The sequence below is a fragment of the Chamaea fasciata genome, unplaced genomic scaffold (assembly GCF_029207755.1).
Source record: "Chamaea fasciata isolate MVZ Bird 193981 ecotype frontalis unplaced genomic scaffold, bChaFas1.0.hap1 SCAF_7, whole genome shotgun sequence".
NCBI lineage: Eukaryota > Metazoa > Chordata > Aves > Passeriformes > Sylviidae > Chamaea > Chamaea fasciata.
In genome coordinates, this window is record NW_027094092.1 from 23,059,367 (window position 1) to 23,084,341 (window position 24,975).

General features: G+C 35.0%; 1 protein-coding gene across 3 annotated transcripts in view; it reads right to left on the minus strand.

Annotated features, from left to right (window-relative positions):
* Positions 1-4,337: 4,337 nt before the first annotated feature.
* Positions 4,338-24,975, minus strand: part of FUT8 (fucosyltransferase 8) — a 108,529-nt gene continuing 87,891 nt past the window's right edge. For all 3 annotated transcript variants that reach the window (XM_066187915.1, XM_066187913.1, XM_066187914.1), the window contains 4 exons: positions 22,452-22,698; positions 21,123-21,299; positions 14,794-14,944; positions 4,338-10,982 (listed from right to left, as the gene is read on the minus strand). In XM_066187915.1, coding sequence (XP_066044012.1) covers positions 10,665-10,982; positions 14,794-14,944; positions 21,123-21,299; positions 22,452-22,698 — 893 coding nt within the window. In that variant the 3' untranslated portion in view covers positions 4,338-10,664. The remainder of the gene's footprint in view (positions 10,983-14,793; positions 14,945-21,122; positions 21,300-22,451; positions 22,699-24,975) is intronic.

Here is a 24,975-nt window from a genome sequence, read left to right on the forward strand (position 1 = left end):
GACACCTGAGCTAAACACTATCAGTATTTTTAGGAGCTTTGGTTATGATTCATTGAAAACTTTGTAATGATGAAACACAGAGTATTTGCATGTGTCTAGGGCCTCCTGATACCAAAACTTTCAAAAGTCTGATCTAGCAACTTCTGTCTTAAAAAATACATACATATCACAAAGAGAAAAAGAAATGCAACACATGCATGAAGAACACTGCAAAGAAAAAAAAATAGAAATTTTAATAGAGTATAAGACAAAGACACTGCCTTTTAAGGGACAGAAGACTAAGTGCTGGCACAAAGTAAATCCTTGGAGCAGTCCAGAACTTGCAAAGAAAACTATGAAGGAAAATACACTCATTATCATCAGAAGCTGCAGTTAAACAAACAACTTTATTTCCATATTTAATATTTTTGGTAGATATTTTTCCTGGTATTCAGATTAACCTTTTCTTGAATGTAGCCTGCATAGATCAGAAATGCATACAAGAGTAACCTTCCTAGATGCTGCTGAAAAATGTTACAGCATGAAACAAATACTTTGTCAGCAGTCAGAAAATCACCGTTTTTCCCACAAAGCTCTCAGATAATTTGAACTACCCTGTGAACTAAGCTTTCCTTGTCTATGAAGAAATTGTCAGAATAAAATGCTTCAGCTGAATTATTGAGACGTCTCAGTAGCAAGAGAATTGTAAGGGATGCTTTCATCAGCACACCTCCCTGGAATCAAAAACGCCTCCTCAGGAAAACATGGATTCCAAGAGTCTCTGATAAAAGATTTGCTGCCTTCCACACCAAACAGATACATCACTAAATGGTACTATTGCTAAAAATAAGGATCACTCATCTAAGTAATTTTCAATTGTGATTCCCAGAAAAACATTTTCTCTAATTGCAAGCATGCTAGAGATACTTAACTTCAATTTTGACATGATAATCTGATGATGCTCCCAGGCACCCATTCCAGAGCACAAATAATATACATATATATATGTATATATGTAAATAATGTATACAGGAGGAAAAAGGATTTATGGAATTTGGAACATCCTTGTCTGCTTGTGCATATATTACTATATTGACATACACAAATAGAAGCTTGACCTATGGGAGGAATTCTGAGAAAGCATTACATCAGCAACATCAAATTCATCGGACAAGTAGCAATAATAAGAAAATATGGGTACAGTGCACTGTTCTGATTCACACTTGGAAAACTGAATCCTCCCCAGACACAATCTGAAAACTCCAGATCAGAGAGTTTTCACTGAAATCAATATGAGCATTTTTGTCCAATAACATGTTCTTAAGCGATTTGTGAGATTTAACTACCCTTTGAATCTGTCTCCAATAGTAAAATGTAGTTTACATTCTTGATTACTCAGTGACAGTGTGTGTGCCATGATAAACAAGTGGCAGACTTCAATCTAAAACTGCTGGTCATAGATACTGTCCTTTAATAAAAACATCCCAGTTAGAATGGACAGTGATTTCACAAATCATTTGATAGCCACACTGCTGTGCAGTAAACACTGGTACACTCTGTACCTCCTATGACTTGAAAACGATTAATTAACATGACACATCAATGTATCGCCTTATGCATAAACAGCTGTTCCTACACTTTCCAGATGGATATACTTAAAGTTCTATCATTCATGTTATACACCACTCACAAGTGGTTATCCAAAAACCTCTAGATGCAAAAACACTAAATACTCTAAGCAAAAATCAAGGTAATCTTGTAGTAAGATTAAAAAAGTCTTGAGACCTAATTTCATATTAGGTCTGACAGTCAGCCTGCACACTAAAGAGTCTGTCCAGTTCCACAGATGCAAATTAGTGCTGATTCCTCACAGATAAGCAGCAACTTAGATGAGCTGTGAAACCAACAGGGGAAAACCAAATTATAATCCCCTGTATTTCCACTCTGGCACTCTCAGTACTCTTTCATGCAGTTCTACTCTGGGGAATTCAATAAGCTTTCTATTTTTCATTGTTTGTGCTAGGGTTAAATGATCTACTGTTTCTGGAAAGGCTTTATGCCTCCTAGAAACCTTTTTGTCTGTTGTTTTGGGATTACAAAGTCTGAACAAAAAGGATTTTTTTTTCTTCTCCTGAATACCTAACATTTAAAAATGTGATATGTAGAAGATAAAATTTGGTTAAAAAATCAGATGTGTTGATAATGTTTGCATTTAGTTTTCTGTTTTCAGTTTTGGTACATATGCAGGGGTTTTTTGAGATATAAAGGCAGAAAGTAGAAGACCACTCCATGTATAAGCAGAGACAGGAAGGCAATCAGTAGGCAACAAAAGAAGTTGGAAACAACAGTAGAGAACTTGCTGGAGAAGTTATTGCATAAATGAAAAGAGTAATGGACATCCTTATGCCTTGTACTAGCAGCACTATTAGCAAACTTATTTACAACTCCCTTTCAAACAAACACTACTGCCTTGTTTCTAAATTCTAAAATTAATTCAAGCTGGATAAAAGAGACTTAGGTAAAAGAGTGACAATGTTGAGAGAAAAATAGTATCACATGGAATTAGCCCTAACTAGTTCTTGTGAACTCCATACTACCGCTGTCAGGAGGGGTCACCGCTCTTTCTCAGACAGCAATAAGAGACAGAAGTATTTTCAGAGACTTAAAGCTTACTTTCAGCACCAAATTGTTGGCAACAGCTAACAGTAGTAAGCCACTTGCTACAGGACAGAAGTTAAAATCTACCTTGTGGGTTTGTATGTCAGCAAGGCCAATTACAGCTACTTCAGAAACAAAATATCAGACTCTAATCAGTAAATAGTGGTATTATTTTCTTTTTTTCAACCACTGTGCGTGGCTTTACCAAAAGGAAACCCTTCAAGAGAAACTATGAAGAGGGAGTAACGTCAACACTGCACTGAGAAAACTCAGACTGTTTTACTACAGAGGCAATTCAGCAGAGCACCTGTAATAACATGATGTATCTTATCAGAAAGGAACAGGACGTTCTGGAACCAGTGTCCATCCAGCATGAAGTCACAACAAAATAATGTCTGTCTGTTAAATGAATCCTGAAAGGGCAGCCCAGGAAGAGAACAACAACAAGACCTCCAGGTAATTACAAGACTGGTACGCCTTCCTATCAAGCCAAACATTACCTTGATTGCATCCTGGTCTTCTCAAGGCTTCTTCAGATGCTTCAAGAGACTCTATCCCTTCGTGTAAGATACACTGCTGTCTATGCGTGCATCTTAAAAGGGCATGAGTAAGCTCTAGACATTTCACCAAAAGGTGAGAAAAGACTGTTATTCCAATGGCTCCTTTACCTATTCTCCTACTCAATTTTAAAAGCACAGAAATGAAGGATATACCTTCATGCTTACAGCCAAAATTATCATTGACTAACATATACCAGACCAATCAGCATGGAAATGAACCTGTTTCAATTCACAGTTAAACAGATTTAGCATACACATGGTCAGTTATTAACTTCCAAGAGAAGGAGTGACAGCACAAAAAGTACACAAGATGATTTCTTAAATCACTGTGCTGCTCCAGAACCAAAGATGTAAACATACTATCAATGACAAAGGTCATAAGCATGTAGGAGATATATATATAACTTCCTGAATCTGACTTCTGATACTTGGATTCCTTGAGGGCTAAGTATTTTTTTTCATACACACATAATGGTAAATAAGCAATATATATAAGTAAATAAAATATTAATGTTACATAAATAAAAGCAAGCACTAAAAAAACCATATTGAATTTAGCTTTACAGATTAAATGTTTAAGCCATTTTATGGCTACCATTATTATTCTAATTACTGTACTGTCTAGTGATCCTACTGAATGAAGAATCCCGCTAGGACAGAGGTGGAAACACAAAAAAAGACAACTCCTGGATCATAGATCTTATAGTCCAAACATTGGACCAAAGGAATGAGCAATACACTCAGAAACATACAAACAAGCTAATATGAATCAGTGAAATAAAAAGCAGTCATAGCACATCTCCAGCCCTAAAGAAATACATTTTGAGCAGGGAGATACATTGCAACTATAACTTTCTAATATTAACAAAACAATTCTTCTGTTTTTTATTAAAAAAAGGAACACTTAAGGGAACTAATCTATCAATCTTAAATCTATTACGTAATGGTTCTCTAGCCCCTGTATAATTTCTACTGATGTGCAGGTTAAAAAAGGATCAAGCCAGCCTAAAAATATTTTTCTATCTTTGCTGAATAACTGAACCCTATTCATAAGCAACCATCATTTTAAGAAAAGCTAACACATGATCTGAGGCAAGAATGAAACTGTCTAATTCCACAAGTCTGAACTTATTGTATATAACAATTTTATTCTCAAGTGAAAACAAAATTTTATAGATATTACAAACTGATCAGAGATTTAGAATTATTAACTCATCATCACAGGTCATTCTCCAGCTATAAGCTGAAGTACTGGAGCAAACTACTCCCACCAACATTACACAGGCTCAATTCTTTCTCATTCACAAAGAAGCGAGTAGGATGTCCTGGTTTTTGGTCTCTTTCCATTCTTCCAGTTTGCTGCTGCCTGGAAAAATGTCAGCAAATATACTTGGCTTCTTTAAGAGACGGATCTTCTGTAGACAGCCAAACTGGACAGCAATCTCTACATTCAGTGGCTTCTCACAGCTGAGCTGCAATATCCTCATGGCTCTGCTTGCAGTGGACTAATTAAGTGAGAACGGTGCAGAGGGATTTCACAAAACCCCCCAACTTGCCAGAGAGAAACATTAAAACTAAGTTTAAAAAAAGGATTCCAAGGCTGAAGAGTAGCAAATTATCCGTATGGTCCTGTAAAATGACTGCATCCACATTGTGTCTCTTGCAAATTAAGCTGCAGGGATTAGTGTACAAGAAGCACTAGCCAAAAATGAATAGGGAATGCTATGAAAATACATCCTTCATCTGGTCAAGATAATTGTCATGGTATGAGCTGTAAACCTTACTATTAAAGACATTTCTATGCCTTATAAGCCTCCTAAACACTTATCAGGCACATCAGATTATTGTGTTTCCTCTTTGAATTCCTGACTATACTAATGAGGGACAACAGAAAAACGCATTTCTAAAAAATATAAACATAAATGCAGACATGCCAGAAATTTAATTTCACATGTTATTATGAAACACCCAATACAGACTTGTCCCTCAGAATCCTGGTCAAGTAATGACCACTAGGTAAGGAAATCAAAATATGTGAAGCAGAAAGGTGTGAAGAAGGTTCCTACAACCACAGTTGATCAGGATCAGATGCAGGTAAGGTGGCAGGGCTAACAGAAGAGCAAAAAAATGTAAGAGTCTTCAGGAAAACACCAAGCTAGCTGCTTCTACTAAAATGGTGCAACTGAAGTATGTCTTTAAGACAGTTAAGAGGAAATGGGATGAGGTCTGTTCTACTTCTTTAAGAAAATGTAGGATATTTGGGACTTCATCTCATCATCCTCCAGAAAACCCTTCGTAAATATACTAAAATGAAAACAAAACCTTGAGTCTGCGTAAAGTGGAAAAATCATGCAAAACTGAAAGTAAAACCAGTACATGGACTGCCAGCAGTGCACAGTATAGTGCAGTGGAGATAGCTCCTTCCCTCAATAGGACCTACCAAGGAGCCAGCCTGAGTGTGACATTAATTCTGAGCAATGGCAAAGACTTTTTTGTGCAAACAACTGGCATGCCTTTGCATTAATCCAAACTTGTTTGAACTGCAGTGGCAATAGGATTCTGCTGACAAGCTGAGACGAAGGAAATGAGCATAAAATATAAAGGGATTCCACTGAATAGCAAATATCACCAGCATTGTCTGTGCACAGTACAGAAAGGACTAAAGACCAGCAAACATCAGTGGAAGGGATTCAGTAATAATGCTGAAAGACCTCTGCCTTATGTACTTAGATTCTTAAATAATCTTGTACACAGTCAATGTTACCCGTGATGCGGGCAAACAGACAAGCAGTTCTTTTTTGCAGACTTGGGAATTTTGTACTATCCTCTTACTTGTATCATGCAGTGCCACATTTCATGCTTTTTGGAAACGACCAGGATACTAGGAAGTCAAACACAAACTGTATGCAGTTCATATTTATAAATAACTTTCTTTGTTTCAGTCTTGCTCCAGGTAAGCTTGCAGGTAGATAGAGAGGACCTCAACAAAAGTCTGGAGACTACAATTACAATTCTAGGGACACTTTCGGGAAGTAGAATTTAAGTGAGCTTTAAATGCAATTTTAATTCCATACAGTGAGAATACCCAACAACCTTTTGAGCCCCTTGACAACCTGCTCCCATGCCACCAAAATAGGATTGAAAATGTAATATATTAACAACCAAGAATCAGAATACAACCACGAACTTTATACACGACTCAGACTGGTATTAGGCAAAATCAAAGGGAGGGCTGCAAATTCTGTGTATGATTTCACTAGCAGAGGTGCTTAACCCAGTGCAGAAATGTTTATTTGTGGCTTTAGAAGCTGATCTAGCAACTCATGTTAAAAGCACAATATCATGTCTTACTAGACTCTCCTTCCCATTTCCCAAACTAAGCAAATTATTTTTATCTGGGTTCTTCAATCACATCAGAGATTACATTGTGAAGAAACTAATAACCTGGGAAAACCAAGTTCAATTCACTGTTATGAAAAGGTTCCAAATGGTAGGTGCTACTCCACTGGTATGAAGAAAAAATCTCCCTCCCCCTATCAAAAATCTGTCATGAAAATTTTCCACTTACTTTCTATTATATTCCTAACTCAGAATACGCTTATTTTGTAATTGCAAACCAAAGAAACATAAAACCCATTATGAAGGAAACATTTACACTGTGAATCTCTCTCTGTAAAAAAAGGTGCCATCAGATCTCTTTTCAGAAAATTGCTAAAGGAGAAAAATCTCTGTTTTCCCTAAAGTTTTCTTAAAATTCAGTGATAGAAGGGTTAAACAAGAGACTAATCGGAAGTTAAACATTTAAAATATGTAAAAACTTTGAAACAAAACATCATCCTTCAAGAACAAATCCATAATACTCAGCAGTTCACACAGGCAGGATGCTAGTAGAGAAAGCCTGTAAATCCCATACATTTCACTCTGGGCTGGCCTGAAAGTCAAGAACTCAGGTCGGTGGTACACCAGTGTCACAGAAGACCAGTTAACTGAACCACTCAGAATAAACTTCTTAGCTTCCAAGCAGTACGTATAATACAAAATTTCGAAAAATTACATTTACCTGGCAAGTAAGTTTTCACCAAGAATGTGACAGTGCTAATGTAAAATAGCAGAGAACCCAAGAGCGCTGTACATATTGGGGTTTATGTATGCAACATGCATATGCACACACACGCACCAAAGTTTCTTCGAGAAGAAAAATTTAATTAAACAGCAGTTGTTCAAGGGAGTATGAAAGTTTGTTGTCTTATGGATATCAGAGAAGGTGGTTTGGTATGAGGCAAAAATTACAAGACTGGATTGCTGCAGAGCTACAAGGTAAACAGAAGAAACATGATGTATGCTTGCTTCCTCACAAGCATTCTGGCTGGTAACTTTATGAGTTCACAGCTTTCAAAAGATTCAGCTTTCTCCCAAGTATTCAAGACAAAATTTTTATTTCCTATTATTCACTTTTCTGTGAGCTACAATAAAAATCTGGGGGTCTCTTTTCCATGTTCCCATCAATCCTTCTATATTACCTGGACCCCACTGTACACTGAGAATAAAGTCTCAAATATTCATATTTAGTTTAATATAAAACAAAATCAGTTTTAATGTACCGATGTCCCGAGATTCCAAAATATAACTAATTGGTAGTCTTAAAGGAAATAAATCTCTAGAAACATGCATCTAGCAGACAGGATATTGCTAGATTTCTTCCTCTGAGAAGTACTGAATTTTAAGCACTGGAGGATCATATGACCCTGGGGAATAAGATCATAGCATCTACATTAGTACATTTCTGAATTATTAACAGTAATGCTATAATTTTGTATCATTTCATGATCATTTTCTCAAAGATGATGACCTAATTATTCATTAGGTACTTAGAATATGTAAGGAGGCATGTGTACCTTGCCAATACTTTGTCAGATACAGTCTGCTGAGGAATTGCCACATTATATAGGTACAGCTTCTACAACATCAGTGTTTTCAGTTCTTTCATTACCACACCAGAAGATCTGCTTTTGCCTTTGGGCTCATCTTAGATACTCTGTTATTTATCTTCTTTTGTTGTATTTTTAACTGAGTTACCTGACTACAGAAAAATTTTAGTGGTAATTTATTTATGAATACTATTTCTGAATCACACTCTAAAAAATGAGCTAGAAATGAGGGGCTCTGAAGCTGTAAGTAAATAGCTTGAAAAACAAAATACTTTCAAAATCTATAGATCTGTATCAATTAGCTAATGCAGTATTTGTGGATAAACAACTAAACTAGTTTTTCCCAAAAATAAAGTGCATTAACTGCTGAGGAAGAAATGTTCATGGGTGAGAATTTTTTTTCAAGTTGAAAAGGAAAGTAGTAGTAGCTTTATACGTACCATCCAAAATTAATTTTTAAAAAAGTTATTACTTAGCCTACATTTGTACCTCTGAAATACCACATTTGCCTGAATTAGTGGAAAATTTACCAGCATCATTTAGGAAACCAACATAAAGCTGCTTCCTTAGCAGCTCCAAAATACAAAAAATACCAGTTGACTCTAGGCAGCTTTTGTTGCAAAAATTCATCTTTAGCACTTCCTGGCTGCTCTTACTAATTTTCTATTATCCTTTAATCAGTCTTTAAATCTCATTTGGTATCTAAGCTCATTTTCACTGATACGTCTATTTAACACTATGGTAAATGTATCTTTTTTCCCCCAAAGTTTTTCAACTTTGATTTTCTATTCTTTTTCAAGACACAAAATAGTTTTTCAGTTGAGGGACACGTTACTGGAGGGGATCCACAGGATCAGTCCTGCAAGTAATGTCAGGAAGTACTACTCTGTAATTCCTTCACATACCAATCCAGTTCCATCTCACCACTATTTCAATTGGAAGCCGGCTGCTAAAGTGCACACTGCCAGAATTTTTCTTTTATTTTTCAGCCTAAAATTTATTCCTTGTCAAGTGCATCCATCCATTATATTAACACTGCCCTTGGTCTAGTCATAAATATAATGAAGTATACTTTTGCTTTGCTAAGGTCAACTAGCCATGCTGTTTTAACATTTACTCACATGGCATTTCCTCAGCCTCTGAACAGTAAACATCTTCTGCACTTCCAGTAATCCAAACTGGACTGCACTAGAAGCTATAAAATGCTATTAAATATTCTTTTTATTTGGAAACCATCTCTCGTCATCTTACATATTATAGGTATCTATATATACAATCATCAAATCTATGAATTTTTTTGTAAAATTATTTTGTAAATTATCTCTTTTCTTAATGAGAACTGACTGGCAAAAGATTTCAAAACACTAAGAATTACTAACAATCTTATGACATGCATAAAAATTCATCCTTGTATATTTCCTTGTAACCTACTATTTTTGGGTACACTGTTAGATTTTTTTAAAGTAGTCCAGACTGACAGGTTCTATAAATGGGATAACCTGAAGTTTTTTACTTAAAAGTAATTATATTCAATGCCAAAATGCTAAGTGGAAATCCATAATACCCTAAACTCTGAATTATTTTCAGAAGAGAAACAGAAAAGGTAAGAAAATAGTGTCAGAGGGTAAATGTAAGCAGTTTAGCCACTGAAGTAATCCTGCGGTTACCTACTGTCCACAAAGCTGAGCAGCACTGTGCCCTACACAACTGTTGCACTACACAAGTGTTTTAAAATTCAATGAAATTCAGGCTATGTTTTCCTTCTTTTGTAGATTTTTTGTTGTTTTTTTTTTTCAATCAAAGGCAATGTCCAGAAATCACCAGTACTAAAAGAATGTGTTCATGGCATTGTTTACAAAAGCTCCTAAGAGACAGTGACTACTTTATTGTCGAATGTAACCTTTATTTTATTAATGATGAGAAGTAATCAATGGAATGCTAAAAAAACCCCAGAATTGTAAAGAAATCTAGTCTGAAATCTGAATCTGTTGTTTGACGCAAGTTCAGTGGTCATGGTAACAGCAGATGAAAGTGGACTCTTGCCCATTGTGAAACAGGCATGGCTCTTCTAAAAAGGTCACAAACTTTTCAAATATAGGCACCATGTTCCAAATTTTGCACATACAAAATATGTTCATGTCACTCAAATTACACAATGTGGCAGTGTTATAAGTCTGAACATTATTGTCAATTAATGGCAGAGAAAAGAGCCCAAAGCTCACATAAGACTAATGACTGGGACAACTCCTGAAAAGAGACAAGAAGTATAAAACAACAGTTTTCCTGTTGTACGTGGGTTTGTGTGTGCATGTGTGAGACTGCATATAACAAAAATGCTTGAGATTAAGTTCAGACAACAGCCCATCCCACTTGTTCTCAGCTTCTTCTCCAGTTTCATTGCAAAGGCTTTGATTTTAACCGCATGACAAAATGCAAATTTGAATCCCATAGAAACCAATAGTCAGTGTGTTGTTGACTGGTTTGAACCAATCAAAATTGAGGTTTTTTTATAATAACTGCTGAATGTCTTCCTTTCAATCTACTTGTCAGCCTCTGGGTATGTAGGATACTTGACTGTCTCAATTTTCTCCTTAACTTTATAGGATGGGTACAGGCCTGTTCTTCCTAATTTCCTATTGATGCCTTTTGAATAACCATCCCAGTGGTTTCCAGCTACTCCAATTATATCTCCAGGTTCCATAGGAATTTCATCAGCAGTTCGTGGATGATGAGCATAAATAGCAATCTGGTTGTGAGCATTCTGTCCCCCAAAGTAGTAGATATCATCCAAAGAATGGAAATACGCCGAAGCATCCGGATGCAACGTCTGCATAATTTCATAGGCAACTCGACAAACCTTAGAAATAAAAACAGAAGTCGTTAATATTGCGTGTGACTGAAACACACCACCAAAATCAACAACCAATGTATAGTAATATTTCCCAAGAATATCAGGGTCTGGAATGTCTGGCTTAAAAAAAACAACTAACCAACCAACCACCCAACCAACAAAAATAGCCCCCCAAAAATCAAAAACCAAGTGAAACCAAACCAAAAAGCTCACCAAAAAAACTCACAGAATCCCTGCACATTTGCTACTAAAAAGTAGGAAATTTTGCAGAATCTTAATTAGGCCTCTAGTGATCAGATTTCATAAACATTCAGTATTTAAAAATAAGTGATAGATAAATAATTAGTACAGTCTACTCTTCAGTATAAAATGAAAACATCTATATGAACACTACCAATTCTGCTTTTTAAAATTAATGATCGGTAGCCAATCAAATGTAAAAGCAAATTAGTTTTCTTTTCCTCCTCCTGCTACTACAAATTGCATTTTACTTCCCAATGAACCTTTAGAATTTACATTTTCAAATTTATCCTGCAATAATGAGGCCTTGCATTTACTTTTCTAAAGGAAGTTGGAATTTTCACAACCAAACAGTACCTTAAGTCCAAGGTTTTAAAATATATTAAAAAATATTATACATATATAATTTGTTTATATTAGAACAGTGATAGAATTGTGACTGCTGGCAACTTAGAATACAAATAAATGAAACTGAATTCCATCAAGACAATCATTATGTCAGTGAGAAGAAATATGCTTTTTTACTTGTTATTGTATCCCATTTTATGAAGGGAATTTTTTTCAGACTGAACTGATGTCCCCACATCAGAATTATGTCATATTTCTCAGAATTGCCAGAAACGCAAAAGCCTATCACTGTATTAAAAAAATTTCTTTTCAACAACTTCTCGGTCAGGTGTCTGACTTGGCTACTGTGGGTTTTCTGACTTCTGTCCTCCATTACAGTCTCTTTCTCTGACTTTGCACAAGTTTGATAAAGGCTGATTAACAATATAGCAGATTTCTTCAATACCAAGAAGCATTTGAGCTTTTTCATAATTTTCAGTCTATGTTAATATAGTAAAGCTTGATTTTACTTTTATTTTCTCCCTTTGAAGATACAGTGAATAGAACTTTGATCAGTCATATGAGATGTATTTGCACTTTCTTAGCTCCTTTGAGAGAGGCATTTGCTTTAAAAATGTAATAGATTTCCTTTTATCCCTCTGCATCTGAACATTAAAATAACTTTTCAGAAGTACCTTTCAGAAGACCAGGCTGAAGTTAATTATTTCGAAGTACCTGTTACACACCATAATATAGATACAAATTTGATTACCCATGTATTTGCAAAAGGCTATTTATTTTATAGATTCTGTGACCGTTTTTGTTTTGGTCTCTGCATGTCTGTGTACCCCAGGAAGCAGAAACAGATAATATACACAATAAAGATTTTTAAATCTTTTCAGTAGAAATGCTTTTAGTAAGTGTGTCCTGCATATCTGACAAAACATTCAACATCCCCTCTCAGCAATTGTTTTCTTCGTAGCACCAAACCTGGGTGACTAAACTGTAAACTGCTGAGGACAGCAGGCAAAACATCCACATGCAGAAACATAGCTAAAGCCAGCCTCCCGTTTTTTATTCCCAGATCCCTTGTTCTGCAGCCTGCATACTTGTAGAATGAAAAATACAAAGACTAATAAATTCTGGAAGGAAATGAAGTTATGTCAGTCAGAGGGAGCTATGACTTCATCTAAATGAAGACTGAAGAGAGAAAAAAAACTAGTTCTAATGTGTAATCTTAATTCTCCTACTATGTTATGATTTGTGTAACTCCCATGTGGCTTTTCTATAAAATTAAATAATCTATTCAATTAATGTGACATTGCTGAAATGCAGTGCCAAGGCAGGTGGTTTTCCTTGACCCTCCAATACATGATAGGACTAATGATAGGACTAATTCCTTAACAACTGTATTTTAAGCAAATACCTATTCTTAACTTCTACCAGTGTTCTTTTAGTTTTGGCACCATAAAACCAAATAAATACAGGGGAATTTCTGATTCTATTCACATATAGGGCCATTTTCTCTTAATACCTCTGTAATGAAGCTTAGAGTCTTTTTGGAAAAATGGAAAAAAAAGTCAGCATAGAATTGATTAATGAGAAAGTCCAAAACCGCAATGGGAATAAGTAAGAATACATTTTTAACCTTACTTTCCTTCTCTTCACACCTATTGGACCAAAGATGGTCATGAACTGCCTTATTTAGCTTACCTTCAATGTCAAAGTAACTATCAAATAGTTTATTTAATTGATGAAAGGACAGGGATAGCAATTCAAATGTTAGAGGTAAGAGAACAAAATTTTAAATCCCTTAAAAGGAAACTTTATGAATACTAGGAAAACTTGCAACAGACCTTATATTAAGATTCTGTAGAGATTCATATTGTTGCATGCTCAGAAAAACTGGTATTAAATTATTTTTGAGGAGTTTGGATTATTAAAGCAGAATAAATTGCCTAGAATAAATTAAGCCAAATACTGGACCAAATTCATAGTCCAGCTATTGACAGCAACACTCTAATATTGGATCCCCTGTACTTCAGTAGAATTTTATGCAATTCTGGAAAAACAAATTTGTTATCCAAATAAACAAGTCTACTGTCAAATGCATGGTGAAAGAGAACAAGAATTGAGCTCAAAGACACCATGTACCTCAAAGCTACTCTCAAATGGGGTTGTATCAGGTGCCCCCCAGAGGTCCTGATCAACCTGTATCACCTAAATGTGTTGACGTATTTTAAACACATATTCTTCTTTCAAAATTGCTCCAATGCTTAACATTCAATTAAAATATATTCTGGCCAAGCCATTGGCAGCTGTATTTAAACTATGTTCATGCCCAGGGTTTTACTTAAAGCAAACGTTTATCACTTTTAACACAGCTATCTGAATATAATAATAGCAGAAAATGCTACAGATTTTTCACTAAGTTTTATCCGAGACTACATAATTCTTCCTTCAGACTATAAACTGTCTTTACACCAATGCATGTGTGGCATTTAAGACATACAGACATAGGTTTTGTTTCCTTCACTGTGATATGCATTCAGTGGATGTGCTTCAGCTAAATCAAACATTATTATTAATGCGGATAGCTCCTCACAGCTCTTCTTAGTGAGGATTTTTACTTTGGATTTTACTCAGGTCTTTGGTCTGAAACAGCCTGTATTAATAACCTTCTAAATATGCTATAAAATGCCATTCTCTCTACAGGATGTGGTGAATGGTAAATACAGTGTATCCACAAGCATGATTCAGGGATAAGAGGCTTTTCTATACTTTTTGTCATTTTTTGTCTTCTTGCTATGGCAATTTTATTAAGAATTCTGTCTGTCAAAGTCAATATATCACTGTATTTACCATCTATCAATATTGATATTCTGTTTATTACCTACTTGTCATTACAGTGCAGCAGAAAATTTACATTTCAGGCTGTGTGTAACATTAAGTTTTTAAGTGGATTTTAACATTTGAGTTTTCTGCCCACTTTCATCTAACAGTACAATCATGTGTGATTTTGTCACCTTAGAGAATAACAACAACAGCAAGTGAAAATATTCAATGTGAAAGAAATTGTATCTTGCCATATGTGAATAAGGTCGATCAGTATATTAGGCACAAAATACTGCCTGGTGATTTTTTGCTGTGCTTTTAATCTTAAAACAGATTTTTATAAACAGAAGCATGAAGCAAACTAAGATTTAGAACTGGTACATATAATCAGCATTGTCTCTGCATTGCACTTTACCTGGGATGAAAATGTACAGACCAGGAAGTCTGCCTGAGACAAAAAGTGAATATCCAGAATGACACCTCTTAGGGAGTTTTCAGTGTATCGGTTATGGAGTCCTGCCGACCAGGATATGGAGTTATCACTGATAAATTCATAATTTGGATACCTGGGAAAATACAATACACAGTTAATAGCATTGTTCTGTTTATTTTTTTTAAGAAGTATTACCTCTGCTGCAATATAGGGTTGTTAATTTAAGTCTCTGTTTTACAGGAAATTAATTACAATTTTGCTGAACCCTCTAGAATGTCACTGCTGTCTCCAAGTATGTCCTCTCTTTATCTAGAAAAAAAAAATTAAACAAAAAGATCCTGTAAGTCTGATACATAATAAACTACAAGTGAAAGAAATATCAGGAAGTATATACCCCATTCTGCAAATGAGGTTGATTTTAGATGAATTATACTCAGACCACTAAGTTTTCTCTACTACTAAATTGGATATGGGATTCTGACTTTACTAGGCTACATTTATTACCATACTATTATATACTGATTAGGACACTGTGCAAAAAAACCAGTCACCTGTAAAAGGGAGATATTAAATAAATGCATGTAAACTAACAAAAAGAATTTAAAAAGTCTTTCATAGTTCTTAAGGCCATATGGAGAACAAATTTTCCAGTTCACTGGTCAAAGGGAAATAAATGTAATATTCCATCCCAATACACTTTTCTTGATTTATTACAAGAAAAAATTAATACTACTGTAAATCAAAAAATTTTTTAAATACTGAAACCTTAGTTTATATTATAATAAAAGATTCTATCATGTAACAATAACTTGAAAAATTTTAAAAATCTACTTAAAAATATTGAAAAATAATGGTCAGTCTCAAAAAATTAATACTTCTGTACTGGGGAACTAAAATCAGAAACAAACTATGGAAAAGAGCACAAATTAATTAAATTTTCAGTCAGCTTCTTATCAAAGACAAATATTACAGATGTAAAAAAAGGTGGTAACTATGTTGCTCTTACACAGCAATCATATTTCAATCATGAAGTGCAGCTTGCATAAATAACCAGCCAACTACAAAATTTCAATTCCATGGCTTATTATAAAACAAAACTATATATATAAAAGCTTTTTTTCAAAATTTTTAACTTCACTGCAAATATAAATCATGACATAATATAAAAGAGCAAGAGAGCTAAAATAATATTCATAAGAACATGCTTAATTTATTCCATTTTAATGTTAAAAACATGGAAAAACTGTATTCAAAAGTGAAACGGACTTAGATTGGAAATGGAAATACAGCTGCCTTTTGTGACGACCAAATCAGCAAATTTATCTCAAGAGCAAATAAAAAATCTGTATGCAAAATGTCCACTTTTGATATGGAATGTATGGGACACCTTTAAAGGGTGCGTCTGATCATCAGTGTCAGAGACAGTTCCTACTACATTACAAACAACAGTAAACAAAAGAAAACCAACAGAAAAAATGAAGAGAAGGTGGAGATAGTATTAGGATAACTTATAATACTCCTTCTGAGGAATTACAGAAGCTTGTATGAACCTAAAAATAGTTTTTTCAGTAAGAACTCTTCCACAATTTTATTTCTGATCTTTTCGTGTCTAACATTTTTTGTCAATATTTAACCGCAATATTTATCACATATTCTGTTACAATTTCCATTGTGTTAATCATATTCATGGGGTTTTTTAAAGAAGAACAAAGTACAGACCAACAGAGAAACAGAGCTGAGCATCAGTCTTATCTCAGTAGACAACCGCAAGTGGAGCAACACAAAGAACATTTAGCAGAAGATAGCAGAATATAGCAGACAACAAACATGGTAAAGATATTTGCAGACTTATTTGTAAGTTCTTGGTATCAGGAATATCACTAAAATTAATCACTTCCTTCAGACTTCAAAAATCAGAATCCATATGCTGAGCAGACACAAAAGAACTTTCCTTGAGGAATCTGATTTTTTACTACCACAAGATCACTCTAATAACTTTAAGAAATGAAGCACAAGGAAAAAAGTGTCATATTTGATCTGGTAAAAAACTAAAGGTCAGAATTATTTCCACATCTTTTTTATGCATACATTTAAAATGCTCTCATTCTTTCCTTTATTCTGGAAACAGTCATTGAGATGCTTTTAGATCTGGTCTTCAATTCTATTTTATAAAGTTGATCCAAATTCATCCAGCCAACGGTTTCAGAGCCCATTCTTCAAAACAATCATTAAAGCTTGTAATTTATCCACTCACACATTTAAGTTTTCAAACGAGCACTTTTATGTTGTCTCCCACACACAATGCTTCGGAAAAGACATTTCTTTTAAAACGTGAGTGAAATAGCAGCCATACTCAGTGCGACCAAAGAATCTTCTGGTCCACAATCCTGTCTCCAACACAGGCTGAAAGCAGAGCATAAAGCAAAATACAGGAAAAGGCCAGGTGCACACTCCTCTCAAGTTGTATGTGGCCCACTGAGTTGCTGCATCAGGAGAGGCTTAATTCTCCTTCCCACTCACTACAGTGCTTGAGATTCTATTTGAAGCTATTCTTGCCACAATGACTGCAAAGAATAAAGGAAATGAAACTATCAAAGTTCTATAGTTAGCACTTGCTTCCTTCCATTCCCTTTTCCATCTGTATTTACATTATGATTAATGTAATGCTTACATTTTAAGATTTTGGGGATTTTTTTTTTCTTTTTTAAGCAAAACTTAGGCACAATCCTATTACTAGGATTCCTGAATGTGTAGAAAATTATTCATACATAATAAGCTGTCATATTTTTATTGACAGAATCACCAAAACACAATGTTGTGTAGAATGCTGTCCTGGGTTGTAGTATAAGATGTGCACAAAGTATTCTATCACCGTCTTCATGAACTGTTGAATCCAGGTGGGGCAGTGTTTTCCCAGACTCCCTCCCTCCGGGCCATTATCTTCTGTTAATGGCCCATCAGATGCCTTGCCCATGACTCATAGATAACTCCCTCCAGGAGCTATCTCTCTTTAATGGGCCATCAAGGACCCCCTGCATGACCCATCATCCCATTGTGAGATGCTCCGCCCAGGGGGAGGAACCAAGCATTCTCACCTGGATATAATCTAGAGTTTGGGACAGTACAGGGGGCCCTTACCCACTGGATTCCCAGAGGACCAGAGCTACCAGACCTTTCTACAAGATCACTGCTTCAAGAAGACTACCTCATCTGGACTGCTTCCATCACTCTGCTCAGGTAGCATTCTGACTCTGTCAGTGGTCTTTTGTATTATTGCATCTATTTTATTTTACTTTCTTTCCTTTCTTCCTAATAAATTGTATCACTGACTTGGAGCCTCTCATTTGTTTTGTTTTCAAACCACTAAAAATGCCTTCGAGGTTTTCTCACATAGTCTCTTCTCTGAAACACGAAAGGCCCAGACTGTGAATCGTGGAATCATTTAACTTAGAAAATATCATTAAGACCACTGAGTCCATCTATAGACCCAGCACTGCCAAGTCCACCACTAAACCATGTCCCTAAAGTACCACATCTACATGATTTTAAATACCTCCAGAGACAGTTGTATTACACTTCCATGGGCAACCTGCTCAAAGACAAAACCAAATAACGGAAACTGGCACAAAACTCTGTTCTCTTTGTATTGGATTACATATACGTAGTGTATCTCTTCCAAATCTCTAAAAGTAATTCCCAGTTCTTCTAAAGCTATCTACTAGATTCTTGAAACCACTGTACAGGCTGGGAAGGATTTTTTTTTTCCCCTCTTATGAGAAATGGAAAATGAGAAATCAAAAGAAGATGAGAGTTAAAAATTTTTCCTTCCTGCGCCTAAGACCCTCAGACAAGGATACAAATCAGGCATAGTTATGGCACTGTTTCAAGTTTCCATTGGTCTCAGAAGCTGAACAACTCCTTGTGTAACTACAGCTTATCACTGCAGGTGCAAAGCAAGGCGAGGCCAAGGCTCCTGTTCTCATTTGCTAGGCCCATGGAAGTGCCCAGAACAGGCACTGAAAATTTTCTTCCCTCTGAAAGAAGATTGTGAGTATATTTGAGATTGAGTAAGAAATAATGTGTTTTCTCAGGTCTTGCTCTAAAAAAACCTGGAAAATTTATGAGCTGTTCATCAGATTTTAGTACCTTGAAGCACTGCTGACTTCCATATATCAGGCATACTATGGCTTTGGGGGGGGGGGGGGGGGGTAGGGAGGGTTAGCCAAACTACAGATAGTAGAAAGGAAGAAAAGGCATTAACCTGCTGTTGTGGAAGTAAATATACAGTTAAAAAAAAAGGAGAAAAAATACAGATGACTTTACAGGTAAACATTCTGGAAGGAAGAATGTGATTTGTTGAATTTTTGTGCTCATATACAAAAGAAAGACACCTAAATAGGTTCATACACAAACCAGAAATATATTAAATATGGCATCTTAAGAATCTATGTATATATCATCTGTATTATTTTGAATACCTTAAAGAGTGAAGATCCTGTAAGACTAGAAACACATCTACTAGACTTGCAAAAATTTGCATGTGAAAACTATTAAATCAGCCAAAGAAAAAGCAATTTACACCATCCCTAACACATCACTTACCCAAGATAAATACCACGACCTCTGCTTACCAGAAGCTGTCAAATGCTTTAATCCCCCAATCATTACAGTTGTTGAACTCTCAACCCTGCTACTCTCTACAAAAATTGTTCTACATGATCCTAATTCTGAAAATAGACCACTTCTTTCCTTCTTTTGGAAATAGAACGCAAACACTCTACGAACCGGTGGTAGTGACTGCACTATCTTTACTACTGTACTTGCAGTTTGTAGACATCTGACTGCAAGGGAAATTTCGGAAACTTAAGTCAAAACATTTCTGTTTTCATGACTATGAATAGTTTAAAATACTTCTCTTGCTAGAAACAACATGCCTATTCATGTGAATGTTGGCTAAATTTTCTTTACTTAAATGCTAACGCTGTTTGACAGCCAGTCACTCTCTTGTAGAGAGATATACTGTATCTAGTACTTACTAATATTATTGCACCAAATAATGAATGCAACATAAGCTACTGCAATGTGACAGCTGTTTCTACCAAAGCTTGGTAGTTCAATGTGACTAGAACATTTTTGTCAGAAGTGTAAACCAATTTATAGTCTATTTCACAAGAAGAGAAAGAAAAGCTTCTTTGCTGCCAAAACATGACCTTAACCTGCCTTCAGATGCTATTAAATGCCCAAACATCAAACTGCATCCTGCCTTCTGTGAAATCACAGGAAGTTTCAAATGCCTTCTACTCAAGGCATCTGAAGCTGGAAGCAACAGTAGGGTGCAAGCAACATAGGAAATTATGTTTCAGTGTAAGCTGTGACCTGAAAATGCAGTAGTACATAAAAAGTTCTTCAATACTCACAGATTCTATTCCTTTTATGAAGAAAACATAAAATTAATGCTGTTTGACTGAGTTGTATCTTTCCATATTAAAGTAAAATTGTGCTTTGTAATGGACTTGAGATGTAATTCTTAATAAAATTCAGTATTGTTTTACTGAATAAGGTACAATTACACAATTAGTTTTTATAGCTATTAAAAACTTGGGATGATACGTTTACACTGGTAAAGCATCTCATTATTATTCACAAAGAATGCTAAGGCTTGCAAGTTAAACAAAAATAAAGAAAAATGCATAACTAAGATGTTTACATCAATATTGAATTCTCTTACATTACAAACAGTTATTAAAGTTATTTAGGACAATATAATGAATTCTGTGAGGACAATATAATGAATTCTGTGTTATCACTATAGAAGTCCTTCTGAAAGAGGGAAGGGTTTCATCATAAGCTTTTCAACCCACTTCAAAAAATTCCTCTGGCAACTGTACACAGAAAGGTATTTTTTGGACAGGTTTTATATACTTCTTAATATATGAACCAGGTTTTACAATATTTCTAAGTAGTTTCTTTTTAATATGTATGTTCAATAAGAATTTTTGTGTGTTTATTATTTATGTATATTATTTTTACTTACCTCTCTTCTACAGCATTGATTTGTTTTTACATAATTAGATTTATCTTGCTCAACTCTTCTAGATTTTTAACATTAAGCTTTGAAAAGCTTACTTGGGAGAAAAAAAAACCAAAAAAGCGCATCTGAGAGAAAAATCAAAATCACTGGAAAATGATATGCAGCCTTAACTGAATAAAGGATTAAAAAAAATTATACTAAAACTTGTGGTGCACAATAGTCAGAAATTGTAAAGCTAACCAGAAGGAAGGAACTGTAATATAAACATAATTCATCTTACTTGGATTTTGCCTCTTGCAACAATGAAGGGTCATCTGTAGCCAAATACACTCTTTTTTTATCAACATGCATCCTGCGAGCAAGAAGCTCAAACCGCTCCTCCACGTGTACCATGTACTCCTCAATGGGGTGAAATGCTGCCTCTGTCCCTACTTTGTCTGTCCTTCGGACGTGAACACTGGAAAAATGGAGAAACTCAGAATTACATTCATAAATACTATACATGCTTTAGCAAATGAAATTTTAAATTGAATCCCTACATAAAATAAGGAGGGATTAAAACACACCCCTGTCCATCAAGACACAATGACAATATGAAGTTAGTCTGTTCTCAAAAGCAACATAATAATCTGACAAGGAAGGCAAAGGGTAGCTGAAAGAAAGGAATGAAGGACATTGAATTACAGCATATCAGGTGGCATTCCTTTTGTGCACAAGGTTAAGTTATCTACTGTAGATAGATAATGCTTGATCAATACAGGTCAAAAGGAAAATAGGAATATTTGCATCATATAATGCACAGTTTGAATTAAGGTAGTAACAAATGCATTTTTTTGACCCCCTTGAAACGTAACAAGTCTTCAGATACAACAGTGGTGAAGTGCCCTACCAGCTCAAGGTCAAAAGCCAACTAACATTTGGGTAACCTACTGTGTACTCCTACAAAAAGAAAGTTTAAGAACTGAAGGAAATTCTGGCAAAGGAAGAAGACAACGGCAACATTTTTCACGCTACATGATGGAAAAATCTTTCTCCCACAAGCTGCTTTTTACTGCTTTTCTTCCTTCTCCCCATATCTCCCCAAACAGACCTTTCCAATTCATCATTATCGCTGAGAAACTACAACTGTGAAAATACCAGCACAGAAGGGAAAGGCATATACCATGCTCATATGTAGCCAGTGATAAAATTAGTTGTGAATTGTGGCATGTAAAATGTAGGCTTAGCCTTTTTCCCTTAAATGTAGCTATAGGCACTGGAAACAAGACACAGACAATAAAGTGCCTACAACAAAAGCTATAAGGCAATTACATTAATGAAATTCTGTATTACGGGATGTGGAAGAATATGTTAAAAAACCTTCTACTGAGCTGCCTTTTCTATATCTGTCCAACAACAGGTAGACAAGTGTGCTGAAGTACTTGCAATCAACTTGTATTATGAACAGTTAAAAAATAAGAGCTTTATCTAGAAATCTCCCTCTCTCCCCACAAAATACTTCCAGACTCTGATTATCATCATAGAACAATTTTTCCTGAACAGGAATCACTACATACACTACATACACATACTAAAGCACAGACATTTAAAAAGAAAACTAAATACCCACCCGATCACTGGATGTTTGAAACCAAGTTTCCTTGTGGCTTCCTCTATTTCTTTTTCTAGCCAAGGCTGTGGACGAATCAAGTATTTCACAAACTGTGAGACCCACCACACTGCAGGATCCCCATGAACACGAATTAGTCTATCAGCCAAGTCTTCAGGGACAGCCAAGGGCAAATAGGGTGGCCGTGGGTGTAAGCTGTCAACAATGGGAAGTTCCACCACCTGAACATCCTTATCATTAGCCTCACCTGTTTTAAAATACATACTAAGATGAGTCAAGTAGTTTACTTTATTAATAAGCTTTACCATTGGCAAATAATATCCCAAACATATCAACTCATCTGTATCTTCAATTTCAAAAAGACTATCTAACCCTTCCTCGACGTTTTCAGAAACAGCATTAACAAATCTAATAAAAAATCATAGTTTTAGACTAAATTTATATACAAACTGTATCTAACAATGCACTCAAGTAGAACAGAATTGAAGGTTCTTGAATTCTTAGTAGCTGGTAGTTAATAAAATATAAAATGTGGTCCTGTTTATATATTGATACTTTCTTATATACAACTATACCATTACTGTGTGCGAAGGCTTATCTGGACAGTCTGGTTATCTAAAACGTCTAAAATTCAGTTGCTTGTGTAAAAACTAAACAAAGAAATATTTTAAGGCATAGGAAATCACTAAAAAAGTAACTACAGCTCTGCTGCTCTTTTGACATTTTATTGCAGTAAATTTCAGCATTTTAGACATCATTATAACCACTGAATTAGCTACTCTGTTGTTAGAAGGAGAAAGACAATTCCTGTCTTCAAGAACTTAACGTAGCAAATTAAATAGACCACAGAAAATACAAGCACCATATAAGCATGTGATGTACATACAGGTGAGAATTTGTTATGTTTTAAATATTAACTACAGTAGAATATACAGATGGTTTAGATGAGATTTTAATTCAAGGCTTAATAGCCACCAAATATCTTTTAAGAGCTTTTACAAATTACACAAACACAACTGTCTATATAACTGATAATTCAAAGCTATGTTCATATACTGAAATAAATTATAAAACATGACAACATAAAACAAAGCACTACATTTGTAAAGCATCAAACATTTCAGCTAATATTTCTAGTGTGCTCATTTCCTTCAAAATAATGTTTCCATTGTCTGCAGTATTTACTGGCAAAGATGGTTAGTTCTCCCTTAACTGCTCACCAGCCAGGAAAAAAACCTGCTTTAAATATAAGTAAATCAAACTCATATAACTGTTGATGACCACGTAAACATTAATGCTGAAAAAATCAATTCAGGGAAAGAGTAATGAGTTTAAGAACAGTTAAAGATCCCAAAGGTTAGAACACTTTTGCAAGACTAGTCAAAGTTCTGCAGTAACTCTCTGAGATATGGTTATTTAAATAAGGAATATTTGTTATGCTCGGGTATATTTTCAATTCATTTTTACCAGATTTGGACATCTATCTTCCAAGACGTATCTATATGTCAGTATTTCATCACTGCACTGGTATACATCACTATAAGGGATTCTTTAGAAGAATTTTCCATACTACAGGTATGGATGGTTCTTTTTAATTCCAGAAGCCAGTTCATATTTTTACCATCTATTATACCACACTCACAGGAAAAGATTTAATAGAGGTTCATAAATTCAGCAAAAATATTGAGCATTTAAATCTTATAATATAGTGGATAATACTTTATTGGGATGACTTCAGAAAGCTGCAATAAAGAAAAGCAGCATGAAGCCAGGGAAGTGCTAAATCTGGTGCAGATGTGAAGTATCAGACAAAAGTTAGGACAATAAATGTTTAACTTGGGAATGGCATGAAAGAATGCTTGAGGTTCCATCCATACTAATGTACATATTTTTCTCATGTTTGTAGTTTTAATCGCAACATTATCATGTCAATCTGGTCCAATGCCCTGCTCAGTGGTGGTACAATTTTGACATTTGATCACATAAGCATAGAATTATTTAGGTTGGAAGATACCACTAGAGTTGTTATACATAACTTACATGTCACCAGTACTTCAAGTTATTTCTTCTGATGTGGTTTATTTTATTACTACAGTTGCCAAAATTTGTCACTATAATTCTATTTATAGCTTAACTTCCATATGATTTCAGGTGCTATTTTTCAGTTTGGAATAACCTAAATAGTTGTCTGGTCCAGAGTTCTGTAACTTAATCCTGTTTTGGATTTTACTTCACTAAGTAACCAAAGATTGAGTATTTTTGCAAGAGTCATAAAACTACTGCAATATTGAAAACACTGACTCTTCCTATAACAACATGGAGGAAGATCCTGGAGGAAGTATAATTCAGATGACCCATGCCAATTGTACCATCTAGTTCTTATTTACTACCAGTTTTCGGATATGCTCATCACTAATACATCAGTAACACACTTTCAATTTCCAGAAGATCCACTGAATACTTTTTAAATATTGAAATGAGCTCCGTGTGTTACAAAAAGCATAACTTTGCTTTGCTGCAATAT